At 46.8% G+C, this 23,868-nt stretch overlaps 2 protein-coding genes across 2 annotated transcripts in view; both read left to right on the top strand.

The window, feature by feature from the left end:
- Nucleotides 1-1,996: 1,996 nt before the first annotated feature.
- LOC148775371 (short palate, lung and nasal epithelium carcinoma-associated protein 2B-like) lies at nucleotides 1,997-12,067 on the top strand. Its single transcript, XM_088844374.1, has 9 exons — nucleotides 1,997-2,120; nucleotides 2,198-2,361; nucleotides 3,881-4,079; nucleotides 5,709-5,816; nucleotides 7,004-7,153; nucleotides 9,236-9,329; nucleotides 10,332-10,395; nucleotides 11,258-11,336; nucleotides 11,890-12,067. The coding sequence occupies exons 2-8, from the start codon at nucleotides 2,211-2,213 to the stop codon at nucleotides 11,293-11,295; spliced, it is 804 nt and encodes a 267-aa protein (XP_088700500.1). The 5' UTR covers nucleotides 1,997-2,120; nucleotides 2,198-2,210; the 3' UTR covers nucleotides 11,296-11,336; nucleotides 11,890-12,067.
- An 8,174-nt stretch (nucleotides 12,068-20,241) lies between these two features.
- Nucleotides 20,242-23,868, top strand: part of LOC148775370 (short palate, lung and nasal epithelium carcinoma-associated protein 2A-like) — a 33,246-nt gene continuing 29,619 nt past the window's right edge. The window contains exon 1 of the mRNA XM_088843637.1: nucleotides 20,242-20,344. Within this exon, the coding sequence (XP_088699763.1) occupies nucleotides 20,242-20,344 (103 nt within the window). The remainder of the gene's footprint in view (nucleotides 20,345-23,868) is intronic.

The raw sequence follows: 23,868 nt of genomic DNA, 5'->3' as shown, positions 1-23,868 counted from the left end.
ATAGCTCTCCGTGAGCCAGACTCAGGGAGAAAAAATATCTGGGAAGAAGAGTCATACAAATGTGTAACAGTGGTTTTTGTAGAGACTAAGGAGGTTTAGAATCATGGCTCACAGTTACATCGAATCACACAGGATCTTAGCAGCCATCTGGCCAAGTTCCTGAGCATTTCTGGTGATGGGACCCTTACCATCTTCCCAGGGAGTGGATGGCTTTATACGATGCTCCAGAGAGGCTTGGAGCATTCTATGGCCAGGTCAAGGTTTGGGGGACCCATATGAGAGGAAAGCTACAGAGCAAAGGATGGTAACAAGTTGCTGAGGGCAGAGAACAAGAGAAAAAAGCCAAATGATGATAATTTGCTATGAAAGAAGCCAACCAGAAGATGAGTCGGGGGAAACAGAGGGACCACCTGGTGGATGGTCACAGTTTGTGAGGAGATGTCGAGAGCCAGTGACAGTTAGGAAGGAGAGTTCTAGGAGGATGGAATGGTGTGCAGAGTCCCAAGGCAGAAAAAAGGCTGGGATCTTTCTAGAACAGAAGGAAGACAGTAGGGACCGTGGAGGGAGAGGGAGATGGTTTGGAGGTGCAGTGAGCAGATGACACGGGGACCGTGATGGGGACTTTGGGTTTCACTGGATGAGACCCCTCTGGCTGCTGCATTGGGAGCAGAGGGGTTGGGGGCAAGTGTGCAGAGGCAGACCGCATAAAAGAAGGTATTTTGCAGGCAGATACTGTTGTCTCTCGGGGAGGACTCTGCCAGTTAAATGAGTAGGCAGACTTCGGAGGATGGTATTGAGCAATGAATCATTACAAACATCTGTCCTGAGGCTGGCTCCACTGTGAGGGATGTGGTGGAGAGCACTCAAAAATCAGAGAAGAGTTGGAAACAATGACTCACTAGTCCCTGACCCTGACTCCATGGGGCATAATTCTAGCAATCTCTGTCCATGTCTTACTGGGTGACCTCAAGCTGGTTGCTCTCCTTCTCTTGAACTGAGTTTCCAAATGATGACAAAATTAGGCTGGATGATCACTATGGGTCCTCCTATCACAACATTCTCCAGTTCATCCATTCTCAGTCTTTACCCCAAACCTCACCGACAATGGCCACTATCTTGGCAGCTGGAGTTGCCATGAGAACCTGCTCTTAGTCTTGGCACAGAGTCCTCTCCATATCCACCCATTTCAATTCAAGCATCCTGGGTGACCTTTGCTTTGGAAGTCTCTCTCTGTTCACTCTAGACAAGCATTATTTTCTTTGGAGTCTCCTTGGATGGCCCTGGACCCAGGGCTTGTTTCCAGGGGCAGCCTCCCACCCCAACACCACCATATAAGGGCCATCACCACCCAGCAGAATTCCAGGAGACTGTGCATGGGAGTACGGATTTTGTAAGTATTTTCCTCCAAACCTGTGAATGGTGGGCTTTCCCCTTAATCTCACCCCACATGGAGATCTTCAAAAGGCTCTGGGGCCAAGAGGCAGAGGGATAGGGCCACATGAATTAGCTAATATTCTCAATATAGCAAATTAAGAAATCAATTATATTAGGAGAAGTGTCAAACTGGTAAGCAATGTGGGGTCATGATGTGGTGTCCATTTATTTGTTCATACTTTTATTCTGCAAACCTTTATTTTGTTGTACTGTATTAGGTGCAGGTTTTTTTACTATCAGTTGGGAATTCACAAAGTTACAGTCCCTATCTAAGGGGTTCACAGCCTGGTGAGAAAGGAGGCAAGTCATCACTAATTGTACCAAGGACTCTGATCAGAGAATGAAGACTACAAGATGGTGGAGTGAGGGCCCCTGACCTAGACCCTGGGAAGGGGCCTAGAGTGGTCTTTACAGAAGATATGATATCTTACTGAAGCTGGAGACTCAGCAAGAAGTGACTCATGTAAAAATGCAAAGAAGAGGGAAATGTTCCAGGCAGAGAAGTCAGAAAATGCAAATGACCTCTGTGTAAAGAGCATTGACCTGGAGTCAAGCGTGACTTTCCAAATACTATCTCCTCTACTCAGTGGTGGTGTATCTTTGTACAAGTTGCTCTAGCTTCCTGACCTGGGCTGCCCAGCTGTAAGAGAGCAGATAGCCACATCTACATTCAAGCACTATTGAGTGTAAGTGAAAGGTATTCATCAAAGATCCCCTTTCCCTGTGGGTAATTCTCACTCCTGTTCCTCCCATGACTGTCCAGGTGTCAGGACAAGATGTTTCAGCTTTGGAGACTTGTTCTCTTGTGCGGCCTGCTCACTGGGACTTCAGCATCTCTTCCTGACAACAATGTTGAGAGAGAGCTGCAATCTGCTCTTAAAAAAGGACTTGAGATTGATGACAGTGCAACTGAACGTGAGTCAGCAGGTGGGATGATCAGTGGCTCCTATTTCTCTAATTTTGAAAAAATTCACTCCATTTTTCATCTTTTACTTGTCATTTACATTATTTAAATGAAATATTTTATTTATATTTGCAGCATATTCTTCTGTTGGGTCATTCAGTCTTCTTGGTAATTTGTATTATCTAATTGGAAATTAATCCCTACCAAACCTAGGTAGGCTTAAAACTACCCGCCTTTGCAGTTAGTCATCAGTTCAGTTCAGTTCAGTCACTCAGTCGTGTCCAACTCTTTGCCACCCCATGAAACGCAGCACGCCAGGCCTCCCTGTCCATCACCAACTCCCAGAGTCCACCCAAACCAGTTAGTCATATCGCTTTTTAATTCTGATTTCTTAAGAGAACTTGGCCTTCTCATTTCCTGTAAACATTACCAGCACACTGACAAACATTCTTTATAGGAGAAACTAACTTCTGAAAATGACTGCCTTGAAACCTTGCCAGGACTTCAGTTCAGTTCAGTTCAGTTCAGTCGCTCAGTCGTGTCCGACTCTCTGCGACCCCATGAATCACAGCACACCAGGCCTCCCTGTCCATCACCAACTCCCGGAGTTCACTCAAACTCATGTCCACAGAGTTGGTGATGCCATCCAGCCGTCTCACTCTCGGTCGTCCCCTTCTCCTCCCGCCCCCAACCTCAGGCACCCTTCAAAAATATACTTTCCAGTTTCATTGCTGATAAAACTGAGCTCAGAAACAGAGTGTCTGCACCAAGATCACCTAGTAAGTTACAGGACCAGAAGTAGCTTCCATCTCTGTTTGCATCCTTATAATCAGGTGATACCATCCGTTGCAGAGCCAAGTAGAACTACTATGATTACATATCTTTTCCTGTAGCCTTTTGCTTTTCCTTGACTAGTTATCGCCTTGTTTCTCATTTGACTTGCTTTCAAAATATATATTCTTAATTCTTTCCAAATGTGACATTCTACATCTGCCATCATTCTATCAAATCCCTTTTTCTCTGAAGGACCCCCATTAGGACACTCTGTCCTTCTTCTCCTGGATGAGTCATTTCTTTCTAGGCCTGCTGCAAGACTGTTCCTGGGAATCCTATTGGCCACTTTCATGAGTTGGAGCCATAATTTTTCCTTGATTCTACGTTTTCCATTTCTTAGTTTTTTCCAAATTTATTTCATTTGTTTGAGTATCTCATTAGAGCTTCACTATTAGAAGCTGGAGTTCAATCAATATCTCTTGCCTACAAAGTGGATTGGTTGTTTTGTTGATGAATGATGAGTATATGTTAGTATGAAAGCAGCATAGAAGGAACAAGGTCTCCTAGTTGTGTGACTTTAGCCCCATTTCTTAATGTTTTGATGTTTTATTTCCTCATATGAAAGTGCAGATAATAGTAACACCTACTTTATGGAGCTGTTGTAAAGACTGAATGAAATAACAGAGGCAAATAGTCTCATTTAGTTCCTGGTGCATAGGAGCTGCTTCATAAGTTGTGTATCACCCTAAATGGAGATTGCTTTTGCAGCTATCTTTGAGAAAGTGAAAGCTGATTTTGAGTCACTCCAGGATTTCACATGTTGGGAGATGATCACTGTGAAGGAGGTACTTAAGGAGAAGATCCAGGAAGCTGAGATCTCGTTACTTAACGAGAAGATCCAGGAAGCTAAGATCACGTTGGACAAGTACAATATTAAAAATCTTCCACTACCTCCCAGGTGTTTACGGTGAGTTGATGTTGAGTTCACCAGTCCATCCTAAAGGAGATCAGTCCTGGGTGTTCATTGGAAGGATTGACGCTAAAGCTGAAACTCCAATACTTTGGCCACCTCATGCGAAGAGCTGACTCATTGGAAAAGACTCTGATGCTGGGAGGGATTGGGGGTGGGAGGAGAAGGGGATGGCAGAGCATGAGATGGCTGGATGGCATCACCAACTCAATGGAGGTGGGTTTGAGTGAACTCTGGGAGTTGGTGATGGACAGGGAGGCCTGGCGTGCTGTGATTCATGGGGTCGCAAAGAGTCGGACACGACTGAGCGACTGAACTGAACTGAACTGATGTTGAGTTCACATTGACGTTCTTTGTTCCAAAAGAGAATACATATGTTTGGGGAGGTAAGTTTAAGATCAAAGACAGAAAAGTTAAAAAAAAAAAAAAAGAAACTTTGTTCATCCCTGAGAGTGGAACTGATGTGAGGCCAGCTCTTCTAGAGTTTGGGAAAATTAGAGGCAGGGCTGCAGGACCTATCAAGGCTCTTAAAGGTCTAGGCTTGCTTTCTTCTCATGTGATTTCAGGTTCAGGATAAAGGCTCTCTTCACCCTCGTCTCTACCTGTTTGCTGGTACCTAAAGTCGCTTTTCCAAGGAGTAAAACTTTTCTTCCCTGAATATAGCTGAGTATAAAAGTCTGAATGACCTCAGGACAGAGGAAACTAGAATTTATACCATATACATGGCCCCATACATGAAGTCTGGGAGCCAAGCAGTGCTGGGTTCAAAATCTGGCTCTGCTAAAAAAGAATGAAATAATGCTGTTTACAGCAACAAATGGAAGGATGTAGAGATAATCGTACGAAGTGAATTCAGAGAAAGACAAACATCACATGATATCACTTATACGTGGAATCTGAAAGATGAGGCTATGAACTTACACAAAACAGAAACAGACTGATGGACATAGAAAAAACAACTTATGGCTACCAAAAGGGAACGCAGTGTGGGAGATAAATGAGGAGTCTGGCAGTAACATATACACACTGCTGTATATGAAGTAGGCAACCAACAAGGACCTACTGTATAACACAGGGACTATGCTCAACATTTTGTAACCACCTGTAAGTGGAAAAATGTGAAATGAAAAGTATCTCTATCTCTATCTATATATACCTATATCTATATCCATCTACTGGAGAAGGAAAAGGCAACCCACTCAAGTAGTCTTGCCTAGAGAACCAAGAGGAGCCTGGTGGACAGAGGAGCCTGATGAGCTACAGTCGCAAAGAATCGAACATGACTGAAGTGACTAGCACACACACATATCTATCTATCCATATGTAGCTGAATCACTTTGCTGTACACCTGTAACTATCACAACACTGTAAAGCAACTATACTTTAAGTTTTTAAGAAACCAAATTCTGACTCTGGCACATATTCACCCTGGAGTCTTGGGGGAATTACAGCCGTCTCCTGCCATGCCATCCAGTGGAGAGAATCCAGCCTCTGAACTGGGCTGTCATGAAGACCAAAGCAGGCAAAGTCAGTCAGGCTCGAACGCTAAGCATGAGACTGGCATAGAGAAGAGCCCAGACATGGCTGCCTGAGAAATGACAAGGGTGAATTGTGGTTTTTGCACAGGTTGACAATCAGGAGCATCAATATCGGGAATATCACATTCCAAGGGACTTCTGAAGGCACAAGCATCAACCTGCGTATCCCCATCACCGCTAAGGTCATCCTGACCCTGTGAGTACTGGTTAGAATCTGAGGTTTGCGCGATGCAGTGCAGTATGCCAATAGATCTCCAATCTGGCATCAGGTACTTTTCCATGCTTCTGACTTGGTCTCCCAATCTGTAAAAGAAGGAGACCTTTCCAGGTCTAAGGGCTTCCTTGGTGGTTCCATATGGTAAAGAATCTGCCTGCAATGTGGAAGATCTGGGTTCAATCTCTGGGTTGGAAGGATCCCCTTGAGAAGGAAATGGCTACCCACTCCAGCATTTTTGGGCTTCCCTGGTGGCCCAGAGGGTGGATCCCCTGGAAAAGGGAGTGACTACCAACTCCAGTATTCTTTCCTGGAGAATCCCATGGACAGAGGAGCCTGGTGGGTTATGGTCCATGGGCTCGCAAAGAGTCAAACACACCTGAAATCTTAACATTTAAAATGTTCTAAGAAACATTAGCCATAACCAATCTTTTGCTAAAAAATCCTCCATGAAATATATGTCCAAAATCATCATGCTTATCTAATTATAAAACTTGAAAACTGAGAAGATCGAACATTTATAACCCTTTGATGAAGTTTCCTGCAGCATCACTTTGTCTCTAAAGATTCTCTTTAAATGATAGTGACCAGTATGGGCCACATAGTATTGTACAGTATGTAACGAATAGCATATGAAAATTATATGGAAACTATAATTTTTAAGTGTTTTGATTATTTTAAAGATATAAAGAGATAAAATGAAGATGTGCAGCAGAGTCTTTATCAATTAAATGCACTATGATTTCATCATTTAATAGCTATGAGATCTTGGGGGATAGTTACTTAACCTCTCTATACCAAGTGTTTCCACATTCTGAAAATAGAGAGAGTAATTTTCTGTCATGGTAGTGCGGTCATGATTAAATGAGTTAATCCAGGTAAAATATTTTTGTTTGAAATACCTAACACAGAATTTGTGCTAAAGAAATGTTGACGATTATATTTATTTTAATCATCAGTGTAATACTGTATAGAAATTTCACATGAGAGAAACCCTTGTGGCCAGGAGAAGAAAAACCTAATATAAGAATGTCGATTCTGTAAAGCACACAGACAATATTGACATTGTCCATAGACGCCCTATATAATGTCCACAGAGAAGGGGACTCAAGTGAGCAACAAGAAGGGATTTCTCCACCTCTGTTAACTGTGAATCTTATTCCCTACAGGCCTCTGTTGGGTGCGGTTGTTGACCTGACCCTCAACTTTGTCCTACAGACAAGTATCAGCTTTAAAATTGCTGAAAATGGTACCTTAATGCTGGTCATGGGAGACTGCACCTACACACCAGCCAAGATCTCACTCCCCGTCGTGAACAGGTCAGGCCCAGATATCTCAGCAGAGCGGGACTCCCAGAGGAGTTGGAACTCCTAATTTCAGCCCTATTCCTAAATCTGGGAGGGAGCAGAATATGGTGAAAAAGAGGTGAAACTCTGGAGACAAGCTAGCTTTGCCACTGACTTATGGTTTTATCATCATTCTAGCTCTAGGAGCTCCAGTGTTCATTTTAAACTGAGGATGGTAGTAACGCCTGATTCATAGGCTACTGTGTTGACCAAAGGAGAAGATGCAAGTGTTTAGCACACAGCCTGGCACTGTGCTCTCAGTAATCATAATATCCATGTTGACTTTCTGTCTCTCGGTTCTTCCCCTAGCTGAGACAGCAGTGTTGACCTCTCCAGCCATAACTGTGAATTTGCATATTTCACCTTGCAGCTTTATCTGTTTTTGCTTCATGCTTTTTGAAGCTCTCTTGTTAGATGCTTGCACATTTAAACTCTTATGTCTATTTGAAGAACTGACCCTTCTCATATTATATAATGTCCCTCAATAATAATAATATAGTGATAATAATAATAATTCACTGTGTTTACCTTCTTGCCTCTAGTTAGGAGGGCAAGAGGAGTAGTAAATGCCTACCACGGGCTCTAATTTCAGATTGTCCCCAAATCATCCTCCACGCACTGGGAAATTCCCAAAATAAGATCTTGAAAACTGAATCCTCTCCTTTTAAATCACTGGTTTCTGGTAACATACCAAATCTACATCTTAAATTGTGTGCTTGAAAGAGCATGTTTAGCCCAGGGAAGAAGGTGGAGGGAGAAAGGCTGATGCTAGTCATGGCTGGGAGAGGAGATATAACTGCAATGGCTGGTGCAGGTTGGCCTTGGCAAGGAACCAGACTGAGCCATGAGCAGAGGTCAGTCCATCCTGCCTCAACAAGGGATATGATCACAGGTTGCCTAAAGACCCCCAGAACCAAAAATAAGCTTTGCAGACTACCATCACTTGAAAAAATTGAGCCCTACTGGACACTGCTTCGCCTATAGCTCCAGATAAATCATCCAGCCTTCTGGGTCTCAGTGACAGTATCTGTAAAATGGCATTCCACTCTGCTGCTCCAAACTCTCTGGGGGCTTTTCTCTCCACTCTGGGTACAATCCCAAGCCCTCCCAGGGCCGTCTAGTCTACCTGATTTGGGTCCATCCTCTTATCACGGTGCTCTCCCCCTTGCCACTCTGCCCTAGACACACTAGCATTTACTCTGAGCCTCAAACAAACTCCTTCCACCTTGAGACCTATGCAGAGGCTGTTATGGATGCCAAGTACACTTATCTCCCATCCCATCTCAATGTACATCTCATCACTCAGGGTCTAAAACAAGGTTCTTCCTCTTCTCTCTTGTAAGAATCTGCTCTTGCCCTTCTGAATACCTTCCGCAAGTTGTCATTACTATTTAATTGTAGGTTTACTTCATTTATTACCTCAGCCAAAAATGTGCTGAGCACATCCTCCATGCCAGGCAGTCACTATTCTGAGCTCTGGAGGATGTATCGGTGACTTCAGGCAAAGAAATTGCTCTCATGGAGCTTATTCTCTTGAGGGAATGACAAACAGACAAGCATTCAGTCCACGAGGTAAATGTCAGATGGCAACCCTCCCTGGCAGAGCAGCACACTGAACAGGCGCAATGACACAAAGCCCTCCCTTACGCAGCAGTCAGGGAGGGCTGCCCTGAGGAGGTGACAGTTATGCTGGGGGCTGAAGGCGCGAAGGAGCCAGGCTTAGCCACATCTTTTCATACTTACTTACCAGACTGGGAGCTGCTTGTGCTTTGTTTATTCCTGTGTCCCCAGTCTGGCTTGGTTCCTGGCATATCTGGTTGTTGCTGTATAAATATATGCTGCTTGAATGAATGGAAGGATAGATGGATGGATGGACGGATGAGGTCTCATGTTTGTGATGGGACTCTCATGAGCTGCTGGTCAGTCATGTGGCTCCAGGTGATGATCCCCTGAGTAGAAGCTCAAGTCACCTGACTTCAAGGTGCTCCACTGTCTCCCGCCCTCTTCCCACTGTTCCTCCTTGGCTGCTCTGCCCACTTCACTGGTCTTTATCAGGCCCGTCTCCAGCCTCACTGGACTGATCAGCGATATCAGAAGGACTTTGACCACACTTGTGAATGAAGTGGAGGCCTACCTAGTGCAGTTTGTGGTGAGTGCCCCACTTCCGGCAGCTCAGAGCCAGGCCAGGTGGGGAGTGGGGGTGACCTTCCCTGGGTGGGCCGTACTCTTTGGGCATCTTCCCTTCTGAGGGGCCTACTTCCTTTGGGCTGTCAGCTGCTGCTCCCCTCCTTCACTCGGCCTGGTGTGGGGAGAAGGGTAGGAGGGATCTGATATGAGCTGAAATCACTGGGTTCCAACTTGAATCATATACCATACCCATGTACCGCCAGTAGGCCTTTTAGCAATATTCTTCTTTATTGAATACAATTTTATTTAATTCATTTAAATATAAAAAGTACACATACTGTAAGATTCCTGTGCATCATATGCAAACCACATGTACCATGTGCCAGAAATGATTCTAAATTAGTAACTCTGGGATTTGGCTGGGGATCACGGTTTATGGGGGAAAAATTCCTCCAGAAGACTGTGATTTACGAAACTGGAGGGGCACTGCTCAAGCTGTGGTTCTCAGAATAGTAACACTGACCTCATCTGGACACCTGCTAGAAACGCAGACTCTCAGGTCCTACCCCAGACCTGCTGACTCAAGAATTTGCATTTTCATGAGATCTGTGAGGATTGTATACACACGAAATCATTGGAAACACTTCTCTATGGTTCCAGGGCCTCATTTGACTGATTAAAATTCCAATGTTCCAAGGTCAAGGTTTCTAAGAGCATAGCATGCTGGAATGTTAAAAGTCTAGATTTTAAGGCTTTAATCTTCTGAAGTTTTAGGATTCTAGCATACTCTGGCTCTCAGATTTGGGCCTTCTAGGTTTCCATTGTTAGAGATTCCTAAGGGCCAGAAGCTGTAAGGTCCCGAGTAGTGAGCACCTCTGGGGTGGTGGCAGGGTGCTCCCGGTGGATAATGATCAGTCCTCTTTCTCTCCCGTCTCTCCTCTCCCCCCACCCCCTCCCAACATCGCTCCTGCCTTCCTCTCTCCATCTCTCGCTGTGTCTCTCCCTGGTGTCCTGTGACCCTCAGCTGTGCCCACGAATCCGCACCGTCATCACCTCCTCGAATGAGAATTTGGTTAGGAACCTCAACGGTAAGTCACAGCCTGGGGAAGCGGTGGGGGGCTCCCTCTGCAGGCTTCCAAGGGCAGGCACCCTGCTCTATGCCTGCTTGACAGGCAGGCCTGGTCAGGGGACCCTGGAGAAGTTCAGGATCCTCGGTCCTGAGCAAGTCAGGAGAGTGTGGCTGGGGGAACGGTGTCCCTGCAGATGGAGGGCTTCTATCACCCTCCTTCCTTAAACCTACGGAAGCTGCTGCACAGATTGATGAGAGAAAGAGGACGGGCCAGATCTGGGTTCAAATCCTGGGTTTGCTCTTAGCAACTGTGGGGTCTTGGTCAACTGGTTCCACCTCTCTGATCCTTGGCTTCCTCAGAAATGAAAAATTTCAAACACTGCCATGCTGATGAGCGGATTTAAAGAAAAACCAGAGAGCCTAATATCCCATACTCATTGCTACTGAACACTGCCCCTTCCCTTTCCCTTCTGATGAGGAGTTGTGGCTTCACCCCCAGCCCCTGGGGGCTTTCATTGTCCTGGGTCTCTGGCATGACTGGGGTTGTTAGGGCTGGGGGGGCAACAGAAATGGGCTGAGTAACAGTGTCAGGGTCCTGGAGGTGGTCCTTCTAGAAAATAGCCACAGACCCAGTTACCTGGGCCATACTTCTGTGCTTCATATACACCATCTCATTGTATTCTTTCAACAACACTGTGGAGTGGGTACTGTTATCATGCCCACTTTACAGATGAACAAACTGAGACTCAGATAGACAGAGGGACATGCAAGAAGTCCCACTGCTGTAGGTCTGACCTGCTGGGGGGTGGCAGCCACTGGGATCTAGTTTCTATTCAGCTATATCCAGATCTGGAGAAATGCTACTGATTTTGTTCCCTCAGATATACTTCAGGAAACCGCAAAACAAATTGTAAACTGAAGAGGACAGATGAGAAAAACCACTGTGATGCCCACCTGCTGGTGAGGACTGGACTTGGGGTCCTGGGCTGAGGAAGGATGAGACCTCCCCACAGGGGCCTGTGGAGAAGGAGAAGCAAGGCTTGGCTTCTCTTCCTTCTCTAGTAGCAGACTGGGCCCTGATCTTGGTCACAGCCTGAGTCCTGACCCTTAATCACACCCAGATTGTGCTTGATTCTGCTCCTTGACTGAGCCCAGAATGCAGTCAGGTTGAAGTTTAACTCAAGTTGTTGACTGAGCCCTGACACTGGCCCGTATCTCAGTCTGATCCCTGATCCTGATCATATACTGAGCCCTGAACCCTGGCTCCTCTGGGCCCTGATCAGTCTTTTCACATCAGCCATTGTTGCTAAGGTGAGGGGGTGGGAGGGTGAGGGGATGGAGAGGGGTCAGTGCCAGGTGCCAGAGAAAGACCCTAAACTACAGGTGCCAGTCCCTCCCAAGCCTCAGAGCTTGCAGCGTCTGTGGGGAAGCACTCTGGCAGCTGTGCCTGCTGAACGCAGGAGCTGGTAAGGGCCCCGGGGTGTCCATGCCTCACACTGGGGTCTCCTTCCAGATTGGTTTCCGGGGACTTGACTGAATCTCTGTACCGTCTCCCTCTGGGACGGTCGGTGCTGCCACCATCCGTCAGGAGTGACAACTGAGCCCAGTCAAAGGGCACCTCTCAGATATCCTCCTCACAGTCAGGACACCCTATGCTCCTCGCCCTCCACCCCAGGCAATAAAAAGGCATTTCTGCACCTTCTCTGTGGCCCATGGCATTCCTTCCATTGGGATTTTGGGGGAGGTGAGGTATGGACAATCAGGGCAGCAGAGACCTGGATCTGAAGCTGGAAGGGACATTTGGGATTATCCAGCTGCAATCTCGTATCTTACAAAGGGAAAACCTGAGGCCCAGGATGGGCAAGAAAGTGACCTGAGGTATCGGAGAGACAGCCTCCCTCTGCTTCCACTGCAGCACCACCACGATGGAGGGCTGCCTTCCCCAGCACAGCTGACCTCATCACCTCCTCACAGCACCCTTCTGCCAGGAAGTGCTCTTGTCCCCATTGTACAGATGAGGAAACTGAGGCTCACAGAAGACAAGCGATTCATCAAGGTTACAGGGTGGCAAGTGGCAGGGCTAGAATTTTAACCCATATCCCTGGGAACACTTGCTTAGAGAGGTGACACCCTGGCTCTCAGTACTCAGCCACCTTCCCCCTGCCCCCAGCAGGTCCCATCATCTTGTCCCTGCTCTCTTCTGAGCAGGATTGATGAGGTCCTCTCGAGTACCCCCTTCAGCCCTAACACGGAAGCCCTCAATTTCCCCTTTGCCCTGGAGTGGGGAGCAACCCACCTGTTACACACAGTTGCATCACATGTGCAGAGGACTGACCCGGGCTGTCACGTCAGGATCCCCGGGCTTCTTCTTTCCAGAACACCATCTGATTTTCCTGACAAAAGACCCAGAGAAACTTTGTCCATTTTGCCATGGAACCATCTCAGTGCTTTGTGCCATTCTGTAAGGGGAGGACCACTGTTATCCTCCTTGGAGACTCAGGTTAAGAGAGGTCAGTGTCACACAGAGGTCTGCACCAACAGCTACTTCACCCAAGGGCTTTCTACTTGATGAAGGCTGCCTAACAAGGTTAAGTCACTTCAGGGAGCCCTTGAGCCCCTGGGGCTACATCCAGGGGCCTTCAACCAGCTCTCCTCAGCTCTGCTGAGTGGACCTTAGTTCAGGCTGTGCTGGGGCTAATGACAAGGCATAGGGTGAAGGGTTGGACAAAGGTGAACTTGAGTTACTTGGCCTCTACCCCTTGCTAGCTGTTTAATCTCAAGCAAGTTTCTCTTAGAACCACAGTTCTCTCACCTGCCAAACAGAATGACCAGCAAAACTTTCTCAGTACGCTGGTGTGAGGTTTAAATGGGTCGATGACGGGAAAGTGCTTAACCAGGGTCTGACACTGGTGAGCACAAGTCAGGCTCTACCCACTGGAATTACTGTCAAACAGTGCTGAGAAACCACATATTACATCTTTATACACTGAATCTCATTAGATTCTCATTTTTACTGAGTGATGCAGTGAATTGTTCTTGGGGAATGTGTGGCAAGTGAATCTCCAAGAGGAGCGGTGAAATGACTCCTCCGGGGTCACCCACCTGGTCACAGGCAAAACTATGTTTCATGTGAAGTCGGCCTCCTCCAGAGATTTTTCTCCCCCTGCTGGCCATAGCAAAAGGATGAGAGTTTTCCTCTCTGTTTAATTTTTGTGACAATCTCAACTCCCAAAACTGTACATAAGAAGGTCTCTCAATTCAGGACTTCTAGCTCCCTTCGGTCAGTGCTGAGCCTTTGTCCAGGTAATTCTGTCCACCTGGAACATAATTGCTTGCCTCCTTGCAGCTTCACAATTCTCCTCAGCCCTACAACTCTGCTCAGGAGCTGTCTCCTGGTAAGTGGCAGCCACTTCTCAATGTTTCCCCAACAAAGAGACCGTTTTACCAGCTGGTAGGTCTACCCAAGCTACCTTGTCATCATTGTCCCTTACAGACAGAGGGAGCAAGAAGGGTCAGCTCTCATGATTATGCTGCATTTTTAAAAAAATCTTTCCCCCCCATTTTTAGTGAGTGGCAAGAATACACAGAAGACCTGTACAAAAAAGATCTTCATGATGCAGATAACCAAAATGGGGTGATCACTCACCTAGAGCCAGACATCCTGGAATGCAAAGTCAAATGGGCCTTAGGAAGCATCACTAAGAACAAAACTAGTGCAGGTGATGGAATTCCAGTTGAGCTATGTCAAATCCTCAAAGATGATGCTGTGAAAGTGCTGTACTCATTATGCCATCAAATTTGGAAAACAAGGCAATGGCCACAGGACTGGAAAAGGTCAGTGTTCATTCCAATCCCAAAGAAAGGCAATCCTAAAGAATGTTCAAACTACCGCACAATTGCACTCATCTCACACACTAGCAAAGTAATGCTCAAAATTCTCCAAGTGATCCAGGAACGTCCAGATGTTCAAGTTGGATTTTAAAAAGCAGAGGAACCAGAGATCAAATCCCCAACATCTATTGGATCATCAAAAAAGTGAGAGAGTTCCAGGAAAACATCTACTTCTGCTTTATTGACTACGCCAAAGACTTTCACTGTGTGGATCACAACAAAAGGTGAAAAATTCTTAAAGAGATGGGAATTCCAGACCACGTGACCTGCCTCCTGAGAAATCTGTATGCAGGTCAAGAAGAAACAGTTAGAATGGGACATAGAAAAACAGACTGGTTCCAAATTGGGAAAGGAGTACGTCAAGACTGTATACTGTCATCCTGCTTATTTCACTTATATGCAGAGCTCAGTTCAGTTCAGTACAGTCACTCATTCATGTCTGACTCTTTGCGACCCCATGAACTGCAGGATGCCAGGCCTCCCTGTCCATCACCAACTCCTGGAGTTCACTCAAACTCATGTCCATCGAGTCAGTGATGCCATCCAACCATCTCATCCTCTGTTGTCCCCTTCTCCTCCCGCCCCCAATCCCTCCCAGCATCAGGGTCTTTTCCAGTGAGTCAACTCGTCGCTTGAGGTGGCCAAAGTATTGGAGTTTCAGCTTTAGCATCAGTCCTTCCAATGAACACCCAGGATTGATCTCCTTTAGAATGGACTGGTTGGATCTCCTTGCAGTCCAAGGGACTCTCAAGAGTCTTCTCCAACACCACAGTTCAAAAGCATCAATTCTTCGGTGCTCAGCTTTCTTTACAGTCCAACTCTCACATCCATACATGACCACGGGAAAAACCATTGCCTTGACTAGACGGACCTTGGTTGGCAAAGTAATGTCTCTGCTTTTTAATATACTATCTAGGTTGGTCATAACTTTCCTTCCAAGGAGTAAGTGTCTTTTAATTTCATGGCTGCAATCAGCATCTGCAGTGATTTTGGAGCCCCTCAAAATAAAGTCTGACACTGTTTCTACTGTTTCCCCATCTATTTCCCATGAAGTGATGGGACCACATGCCATGATCTTCGTTTTCTAAACGTTGAGCTTTAAGCCAACTTTTTCACTCTCCTCTTTCACTTTCATCAAGAGGCTTTTTGGTTCTTCTTCACTTTTTGCCATAAGGGTGGTATCATCTGCATATCTGAGGTTCTTAATATTTCTTCCAGCAATCTTGATTCCAGCTTGTGCTTCTTCCAGCCCAGCATTCCTCATGATGTACTCTGCATAGAAGTTAAATAAGCAGGGTGACAATATACAACCTTGACGTACTCCTTTCCCTATTTGGAACCAGTCTGTTGTTCCATGTCCAGTTCTAACTCTTGCTTCCTGACCTGCATATGGGAGGCAGGTCAGGTGGTCTGGTATTCCCATCTCTTGAAGAATTTTCCACAATTTATTGTGATCCACACAGTCAAAGGCTTTGGCATAGTCAATAAAGCAGAAATCGATGGTTTTCTGGAACTCTCTTGCTTTTTCCATGATCCAGCGGATGTTGGCAATTTGATCTCTGGTGCCTCTGCCTTTTCCAAAACCAGCTTGAACAACTGGAAGTTCACAGTTCACATATTGCTGAAGCAGAGTACATTATGTGAAATGCTGGGCCAAATGAAGCACAGGCTGGAATCAAGATTGCCGGGAGAAATATCAATACCCTCAGATATGCAGATGACACCACCCTATGGCAGAAAGTGAAGAAGAACTAAAGCGCCTCTTGATGAAAGTGAAAGAGGAGAGTGGAAAAGCTGTGTTAAGATTAAACATTCAGAAAACTAAGATCATGGCATCCGGTCCCATCACTTCATGGCATGAGAGACTTTATTTTCTAGGGCTCCAAAATTACTGCAGATGGTGACTGTAGCCATGAAATTAAAAGATGCTTGCTCCTTGGGAAGGAAAGCTATGACCAACCTAGACAGCATATTAAAAAGCAGAGACATTACATTGCCAATAAAGGTCCATCTAGTCAAAGCTGTGCTTTCAGAGTAGTCATGTATGGATGTGAGAGTTGGACTATAAAGAAAGCTGAGCACTGAAGAATTGATGCTTTGAACTGTGGTGTTGGAGAAGACTCTTAAGAGTCCCTTGGATTGCAAGGAGATCCAACCAGTCCATCCTAAAGGAGATCAGTGCTAGGTGTTCATTGGAAGGACTGATGCTGAGGCTGAAACTCCAATACTTTGGCCACCTGATGCGAAGAACTAACTCATTTGAAAAGACCCTGATGCTGGGAATGATTGAAGGCAGGAGGAGAAGGGGATGACAGAGGATGAGATGGTTGCATGGCATCACCGACTCCATGGACCTGAGTTTGAGTAAGTTCAGACAGTTGGTGATAGACAGGGAAGCCTGGCGTCTGCAGTCCATGGGGTCGCAAGGAGTTGGACAGCACTGGGTGACTGACCTGAACTGAACAGGGACAAATGGGAGCTACTTGCTACATTCCCACCAGCTGAAGCAATGCCCTTAGGGGAGAAACTTTGGGCCAGCTAGGCCCACACTCGAAAGCAATACACATACGTGTGGTCAGCTGAACAGAGAGGGACCAGAGAGAAGGGAGGGGTGGGTCCTAATGCAGCAGAACTGCCCAGTGGGGAGAGGCAGACGTGCATGGAAAGTTCTTGAAAACAGAGCAGCATGGCTCTCCCACACAAGTCATCAGTGGGCAGCCGACCTGTGTGCTATGAGAGCACCAACAACACGTCAGAGAGCATGTGCTCATCAGCTACGATCACAAGGCATTGTTACGGCACAGGGGACACATCAGGGAAAAAAGTGGACAAAATCCCTGCCTCATGGAGCTCCCAGTCTAGTGGAAGAACAAGGAGAGCACATTTCTAGGGACTGTGTGTCTGGGTTTATACATGCTAACTTGTGTACCCTTCAGACTGGTTCAGTGAAGTAGGTACACCCACTGTGCCCAATTTCCAGGTGAGTTAGCTGAGTTCAGAGACGCAAAGCTCCCGAGGCAGAGCTAGGATTTGAAGAACTGCACACACTGCCTCCTGTCAAACTCCCTATTTCCCTGGACTCCTAAATGCTGTCTTTGTTCACCACTCACTACTGTTTATTGCAGTAATAGTTATGATAATGTTCACTATTATTCATGGAGCACCTTATCTAGCCAAGGTTAGGCTGGGCTCTCTAATGACATTTCCTTCAGGTCCTTGAGCAGCTTCTCTAAGGTAACTGAATATCCTAGGACATTCCATTTCTGGCTTCATGTTTAAAAAAAAAAAAAACAAAGCTCAGATAAGTTAGGGTATTTGCTTGCTGTCACACAATCTGGAGAACTCTGCAATGCACACCCAAGACTGACTCTAAGAACAAGCTTAATGTGCTGTTCTAAACAAAATGCATGAATTTCTCAATGTGGACACTTTAATCAGTGTTAAAGAAAAATGCTTCTGCAGGCTGTAATAAATAATTATTAAGCATCTGTGTGTCCGGTCCTGGGGATGATGCCTTGTGGTCCTGGCCCTCACACACTCAGAGAGTGGGCAGTTATCACTGTGCCCAAGGAGCAGATGGTATTCCTGCAAAGCAAGAGCACCAGGTGCGCCATCTGGTGGAATGCGGCAGGTAGCCCCAGAAGTTCCTGATCACCTCTCAGAACCCTGGAGTGTCAGCGGTCTAGCAGAGAACCACTGTTCATTTTGTAGTTCGAGGAAACGGAGACCCTGGGAGAAAATGAATGTCTTGGTAAGAGTCACAAAGAAAGTTATTAACAGAGCCAAGCCTGGAACCAGATCAGGGTCTCCTCCTTCCTCCTGCACCGGGGAGAAAGAACCCAGGGTCCCACCTTCCATGAACATGTGGTGTTGATGTGCCCATCACTGGCTGCAGGGACCTTAGAGGTGACTTGGTTCTGCATTGGCAAACATGTAGTGTCTCCAATCTGTCCTCCCAAACCTCTGGAAGACACCACTAATCAATCCTTCCCTCCAAGCCCAGGAGCTCCATGGGAAGGCATTTTGGCAGAAGGCACCATCCACGCCCTACAATCAGAGTCCTGCTTGAGACTCCCTCACTTGACCCCAGAAGGGAAACTGGAGAAGAAAGGAATCACCTGTGCCGAGGGCTATATAGCAGCACCCAAGGGTGCTACAGTTTGTGAACACAGGTACACCGAAGGACTGAGACCATTTAAGCTCATTCAGTGTTCACTGCATGCAAAAATAGGAAATGCAGTTGCAGCTGGTTTAGCATATTGGCTGCTTAATCTACCCGCTACAGCCTCTCCATTACCCTGCGCAGTGGGGTCATAGTTCATTTCAGTTCAGCCGCTCAGTCGTGTCCGACTCTCCGCGACCCCATGAACCACAGCCAGGCCTCCCTGTCCATCACCAACTCCCGGAGTTCACCCAAACCCATGTCCACTGAGTCGGTGATGCCATCCAGCCATCTCATCCTCTGCCGTCCCCTTCTCCTTCTGCCCTCAATCTTTCCCAGCATCAGGATCTTTTCAAATGAGTCAGCTCTTCGCATCAGGTGGCCAGAGTATTGGAGTTTCAGCTTCAGCATTAGTCCTTCCAATGAATATTCAGGACTGATATCCTTTAGGATGGACTGGTTGGATCTCCTTGCAATCCAAGGGACTCTCAAGAGTCTTCTCCAACACCACAGTTCAAAAGCATCAATTCCTCGGTGCTCAGCTTTCTTTACAGTCCAACTCTCACATCCATACATGACCACTGGAAAAACCATAGCCTTGACTAGATGGACCTTTGTTAACAAAGTAATGTCTCTGCTTATTAATAGCTGTCTAGGTTGGTCATAACTTTCCTTCCAAGGAGTAAGCCTCTTTTAATTTCATGACTGCCATCACCATCTGCAGTGATTTTGGAGCCCAGAAAAATAAAGTCTGACATTGTTTCCACTGTTTCCCCATCTATTTGCCATGAAGTGATAGGACTGGATGCCATCATCTTAGTTTTGTGAATGTTGAGCTTTAAGCCAACTTTTTTACTCTCCTCTTTTACCTTCATCAAGAGACTCTTTAGTTCTTCTTCACTTTCTACCATAAGGGTGGTGTCATCTGCATATCTGAGGTTATTGATATTTCTCCCAGCAATCTTGATTCCAGCTTGTGCTTCCTCAAGCCCAGCATTTCTCATGATGTACTCTGCATATGAGTTAAATAAGCAGGGTGACAATATACAGCCTTGATGTCTCCTTTTCCTATTTGGAACCAGTCCGTTGTTCCATGTCCAGTTCTAACTGTCGCTTCCTGACCTGCATACAGTTTTCTCAAGAGGCAGGTCAGGTGGTCTGGTATTCCCATCTCTTTCAGAATGTTCCATAAACAGATGAGAGACCGGAGGAGAGGTGAGTGAGGTGACCAGACACCAGCAACAATTGTAATCATCAACATCACTGTAGTGACCGTCTATCGGGGCAGACACAGAATATCCCACACTTCCTCAAAGCACACCTGGGAGAAGAGACCCATAGTTAGTCTCATTTCTCACTTAGGGCACCTGAGGTTCAAGAAGATCAAGCTCCTTGTCCAGGCCACACAGCCAGCAGTAGGCTAAAAGAAGGTTCTAACCCATTCTGCCCAAGCTCAGAGTTGGGGTAGTGTCATTTCCATTTTACCACTAGGCATGGAGTTGTCTCACCATCTTCCAATGAGGCAGCTGTAATCTGGGGCCAACACCTGGTCTGAACTCACTACATCACACTTGGGCCCCTGGGCTGTGTTCCTGATTCAGGATAACTCTCTGCACAAGATTTCTGTAAAACCCTCAGCTCTGTGCCCACAACAAGGAGAAGCAGGGCCTCCGACGTTTGCAGAATCGGGAGCAGACAGCCTGGGAGGTGAGTCTGCTGACCAGGCCAAGGCTCTGCTGGATGGGGGCTTCCGTGTCCCAGCCCCAGGCTTGGGCACCTGCCCTGTGCTCTGATGACGGGACCACGGTCAGCATGAGGAACACCAGCTCCCCTCGCCTCTGGCCCTACCCCGGCTTTGTCCTGGCCGCGTTCACATTAACAACAGGGTCACAGTTTCCTGCTGAGGTGCCCGTGGGTGAGTGGAGGAGACCGGCCTTGGCTGACCTGGGGCTCTCTACCGGTGCCCCCAGCCTGCTGCCACGTGGCGTGTATCTGTGCTGCCTGGCCTGCGTGTTCCAGGTGGACATGTGCCCAAATGCACCAGGCATTACAACCAACTGAAACAGCACAGGTCAAGGAATGAGCAGGGGGTTCAAGGGCAAGGACTTTCCTGCCCCACCATCCGACCTCAGTGTAATCTGAGTGAAAGGTCCTTCCTGGGAGTCAAATGCTGGGTTCGTGTCCTTGTGAGACCTGGGCCACTCACCTCCTTTCCCGAAACATCAGTATCCTGAATTGGGAAATGGGGTTTTCCAAATCTCCCTAGGGGGTTGTCATGAGAACCAATAGTGAAAGGAGACTGCAGTGCCAAGCCCATGGCCAGGTACTGCCCTGGACCTACTGGATACTGGACACTGGGGCTTAAGAGTGAGACTGGCGGCTGCCCCCAGAGACTGGGAGTGGGAACAACCCATCTCATTGGGAGAGAAGGCAGAACTTGATGCACTCAAGAGCCCTGCCCCTTCCCATCTGTGTGGCCTTGAGGGAGTCATCCTGCCCTCTGAGCCTCACGCCCCAAAGTCAAGATGAGGACAGTAGCAGCCCTGCCTGGTTGCTGATGAGGTGACACAAGACGAAGCAGGATAAGCCTCTAGGGTTGTGCAGTCATGTCTGAGCAGAGGTAGGGTTCCAGATGGTGGCGTGGGGATCACAGCTCTTAGAACACAAGGCAAAGTACCTGTGAGCCACCCTGGTCCACTTACTTCCAATTCTGGCCAGCCACCCCGGAGTTCTTGACCCTCAGTATCTAGGGAGGAACTCAGGCATCTATGTTTAAACAAACTTATTAGAAAAGCTGGAAACAGAACTGCCTTAAGACCCAGAAATCCCACTGCTGGGTATATACACCAAGGAAACCAGAATTGAAAATGACGTGTGCACGCCAAAAATCATTGCAGCACTGTTTACAATAGCTAGGACGTGGAAGTAACCTCGATGTCCATTGGCAGACAAATGGATAAGAAAGATGTGGTACATATACACAATGGAATGTCATTCGGCTATAAAAAAGAATGCACTTGAGTCAGTTCTAATGAGGTGGATGAAACCGGAGCCTATTATACAGAGTGAAATAAGTCAGAGAGAAAAACACCAACACAGTATATTAAGGCATATATATGGAATTTAGAAACATGTTAATGACCATCCTATATGCAATACAGCAAAAGAGATACAGATGTAAAGAACAGATTTTTGGACTCTGTGGGAGAAGGCGAGGGTGGGTTGATTTGAGAAAATAGCATTGAAACATGTATATTACCATATGTGAAATAGACAACCAGTGCAAGTTCGACGCATGAAGCAGGACACTCAAAGCCAGTGCTCTGGGACAACCCAGAGGGATGAGATGGGGAGGGAAATGGGAAGGGGATTCAGGACGGGGGAACACATGTACACCTGTGGCTGATTCATGTCAATGTATGGGAAAAACCGCCACAATATTGTAAAGTAAATAGCTTTCAATTAAAATAAAATAATCTCTTTAAAAAATTATTTAATCTTTTGTTTTAAAAAGTGGTTACCCAAGCAGAAAATTTCAACAATGAAATGGAAGAGGAAAATAAGTTGGGAACAATTCACGTGTAGCTTTGGATGCGTCCTTCTCCTTCTCTGGACCATAAGCTCCTCAGTTATCCCAGCAAGAGGTGAAGTTGAACTCTAAACTCTCCTCTGGCAATGATGTCTGTTATGTTTCCTGTGGTTATTGGACCTGGAGTGGTCATCTAAAGGAAGGAGGGGATGTGAGCATACAAATGTATTAAATGAGGACTTATTGTGAGTTTGAATGGCAGGAACCAACTCACACTGGCTTCCAGAGGAGAGCCCTGTAAAGAGGGAATGGTCTGTGCAGAGGGCCAAGGCAGCAATGATGCTGGTATTTTTCTGGAAAAGAAGGAAGACAGTAGGGCCGTGAGAGAGAGGTGATGAGCTCGGGGTGGCAGTGAGTAGGTGACACAGGGCCGTGATGGGGACTCTGGTTTAAGGGGAGAGCTTACCTCCTGCAGCTGCACTGAGAGTAGGGGGCTGGGGGCAAGTGTGCAGAGGGATGCTGCACAGATGGGGTCTATGCGGAGGTGGACTGTATTCACTCTCAGGAGGAGCCCTACTGACTCAGTGGGATGGGCAGATGGGGAGGGTGGGTCCTGAGCAACCCATCATTGCAAACATTTGTTCTGAGACTGGTTCCACTGGGAGGGATGTTATGGAGAGCGCTCGGACACAAGAGAAGGTTTGGGAAGAATGACCTCACTGGTCACTGACCCTGATGCCATGGGCCACAAGTCTAGCCCCATCTCTGTCCCTCTCTTACAGGCTGGCTGCTTTCCCTCTCTGAGCTGAGTTTCCAGATGCTGATAAAATTAAGCTGGATGATCACTATGGATCCTTCTACCAGAATATTCTCCAATTCATCTCAGTTTTTACCCCAGCCCCCCAGCAGCATGGCCACCATCTTGGTATCTGGAGGTTCCATGAGAACCTGCTCTTAGTCTTGGAACGAAGTCCTCTCCATAGCCGTCCAGTTCAAACATCCTGGCTGACCTTTGCTTTGGAAGTCTCTCTGTTCACTCTGGACAGGGCTTATTTTCATTGGAGTCTCCTTCAATGGCTCTGGACGCAGAGCTCATTTCCGGGGGCAGCCTCCCACCCCATCACCATCAATATAAAGGCCATTACCACCCAGCAGAATTCCAGGAAACTGTGCAGAGGAGTAAGGATTTTGTAAGTATTTTTCTTCAAACCTGTGACTGCGGGGTTTCCCCCTTAATGTCACTCCACATAGAGGCCTACTGAAGTCTTTGGTAAGAGACATAGGGATGAAAGTGAAAGTGTTAGTTGTTCAGTTGCGATCAACTCCTTGCGACCCCATGGCCAGTAGCCACCAGGCTGCTCTGTCCATGAATTTCTCCAGGCAAGAACACTGGAGCCATTTGCCATTTCCTTCTCTAGGGGATCTTCCCAACCCAGTGATTGATGCATGATACAGGATGCTTGGGGCTGGTGTACTGGGATGAACCAGAGGGATGGGATGGGGAGGGAGGCGGGAGGGGGATTCAAGATGGGGAACACATGTACACCCGGGGCAGATTCATGTCAATGTATGGCAAAACCAATACAATATTGTAAAGTAATTAGCCTCCAATTAAAATAAATAAATTAAAAAAATAAAAAGCAGAGATATTACTTTACCAAGAAAGGTCCTCTAATCAAGGCTATGGTTTTTCCAGGGGTCATGTATGGATGTGAGAGCTGGACTGTAAAGAAAGCTGATCGCCGAAGAATTGATGCTTTTGAACTGTGGTGTTGGAGAAGACTCTTGAAAGTTCCTTGGACTGCAAGGAGTTCCAACCAGTCCATTCTAAAGGAGATCAGTCCTGGGTGTTCTTTGGAAGGACTGATGCTAAAGCTGAAACTCCAATACTCTGGCCACCTCATGCGAAG

Source organism: Moschus berezovskii, chromosome 15 (genome assembly GCF_049115385.1).
Source record: "Moschus berezovskii isolate FMDL1 chromosome 15, NW_MosBer_1.0, whole genome shotgun sequence".
Lineage (NCBI taxonomy): Eukaryota > Metazoa > Chordata > Mammalia > Artiodactyla > Moschidae > Moschus > Moschus berezovskii.
This window is presented reverse-complemented; position numbering and strand designations above follow the sequence as displayed.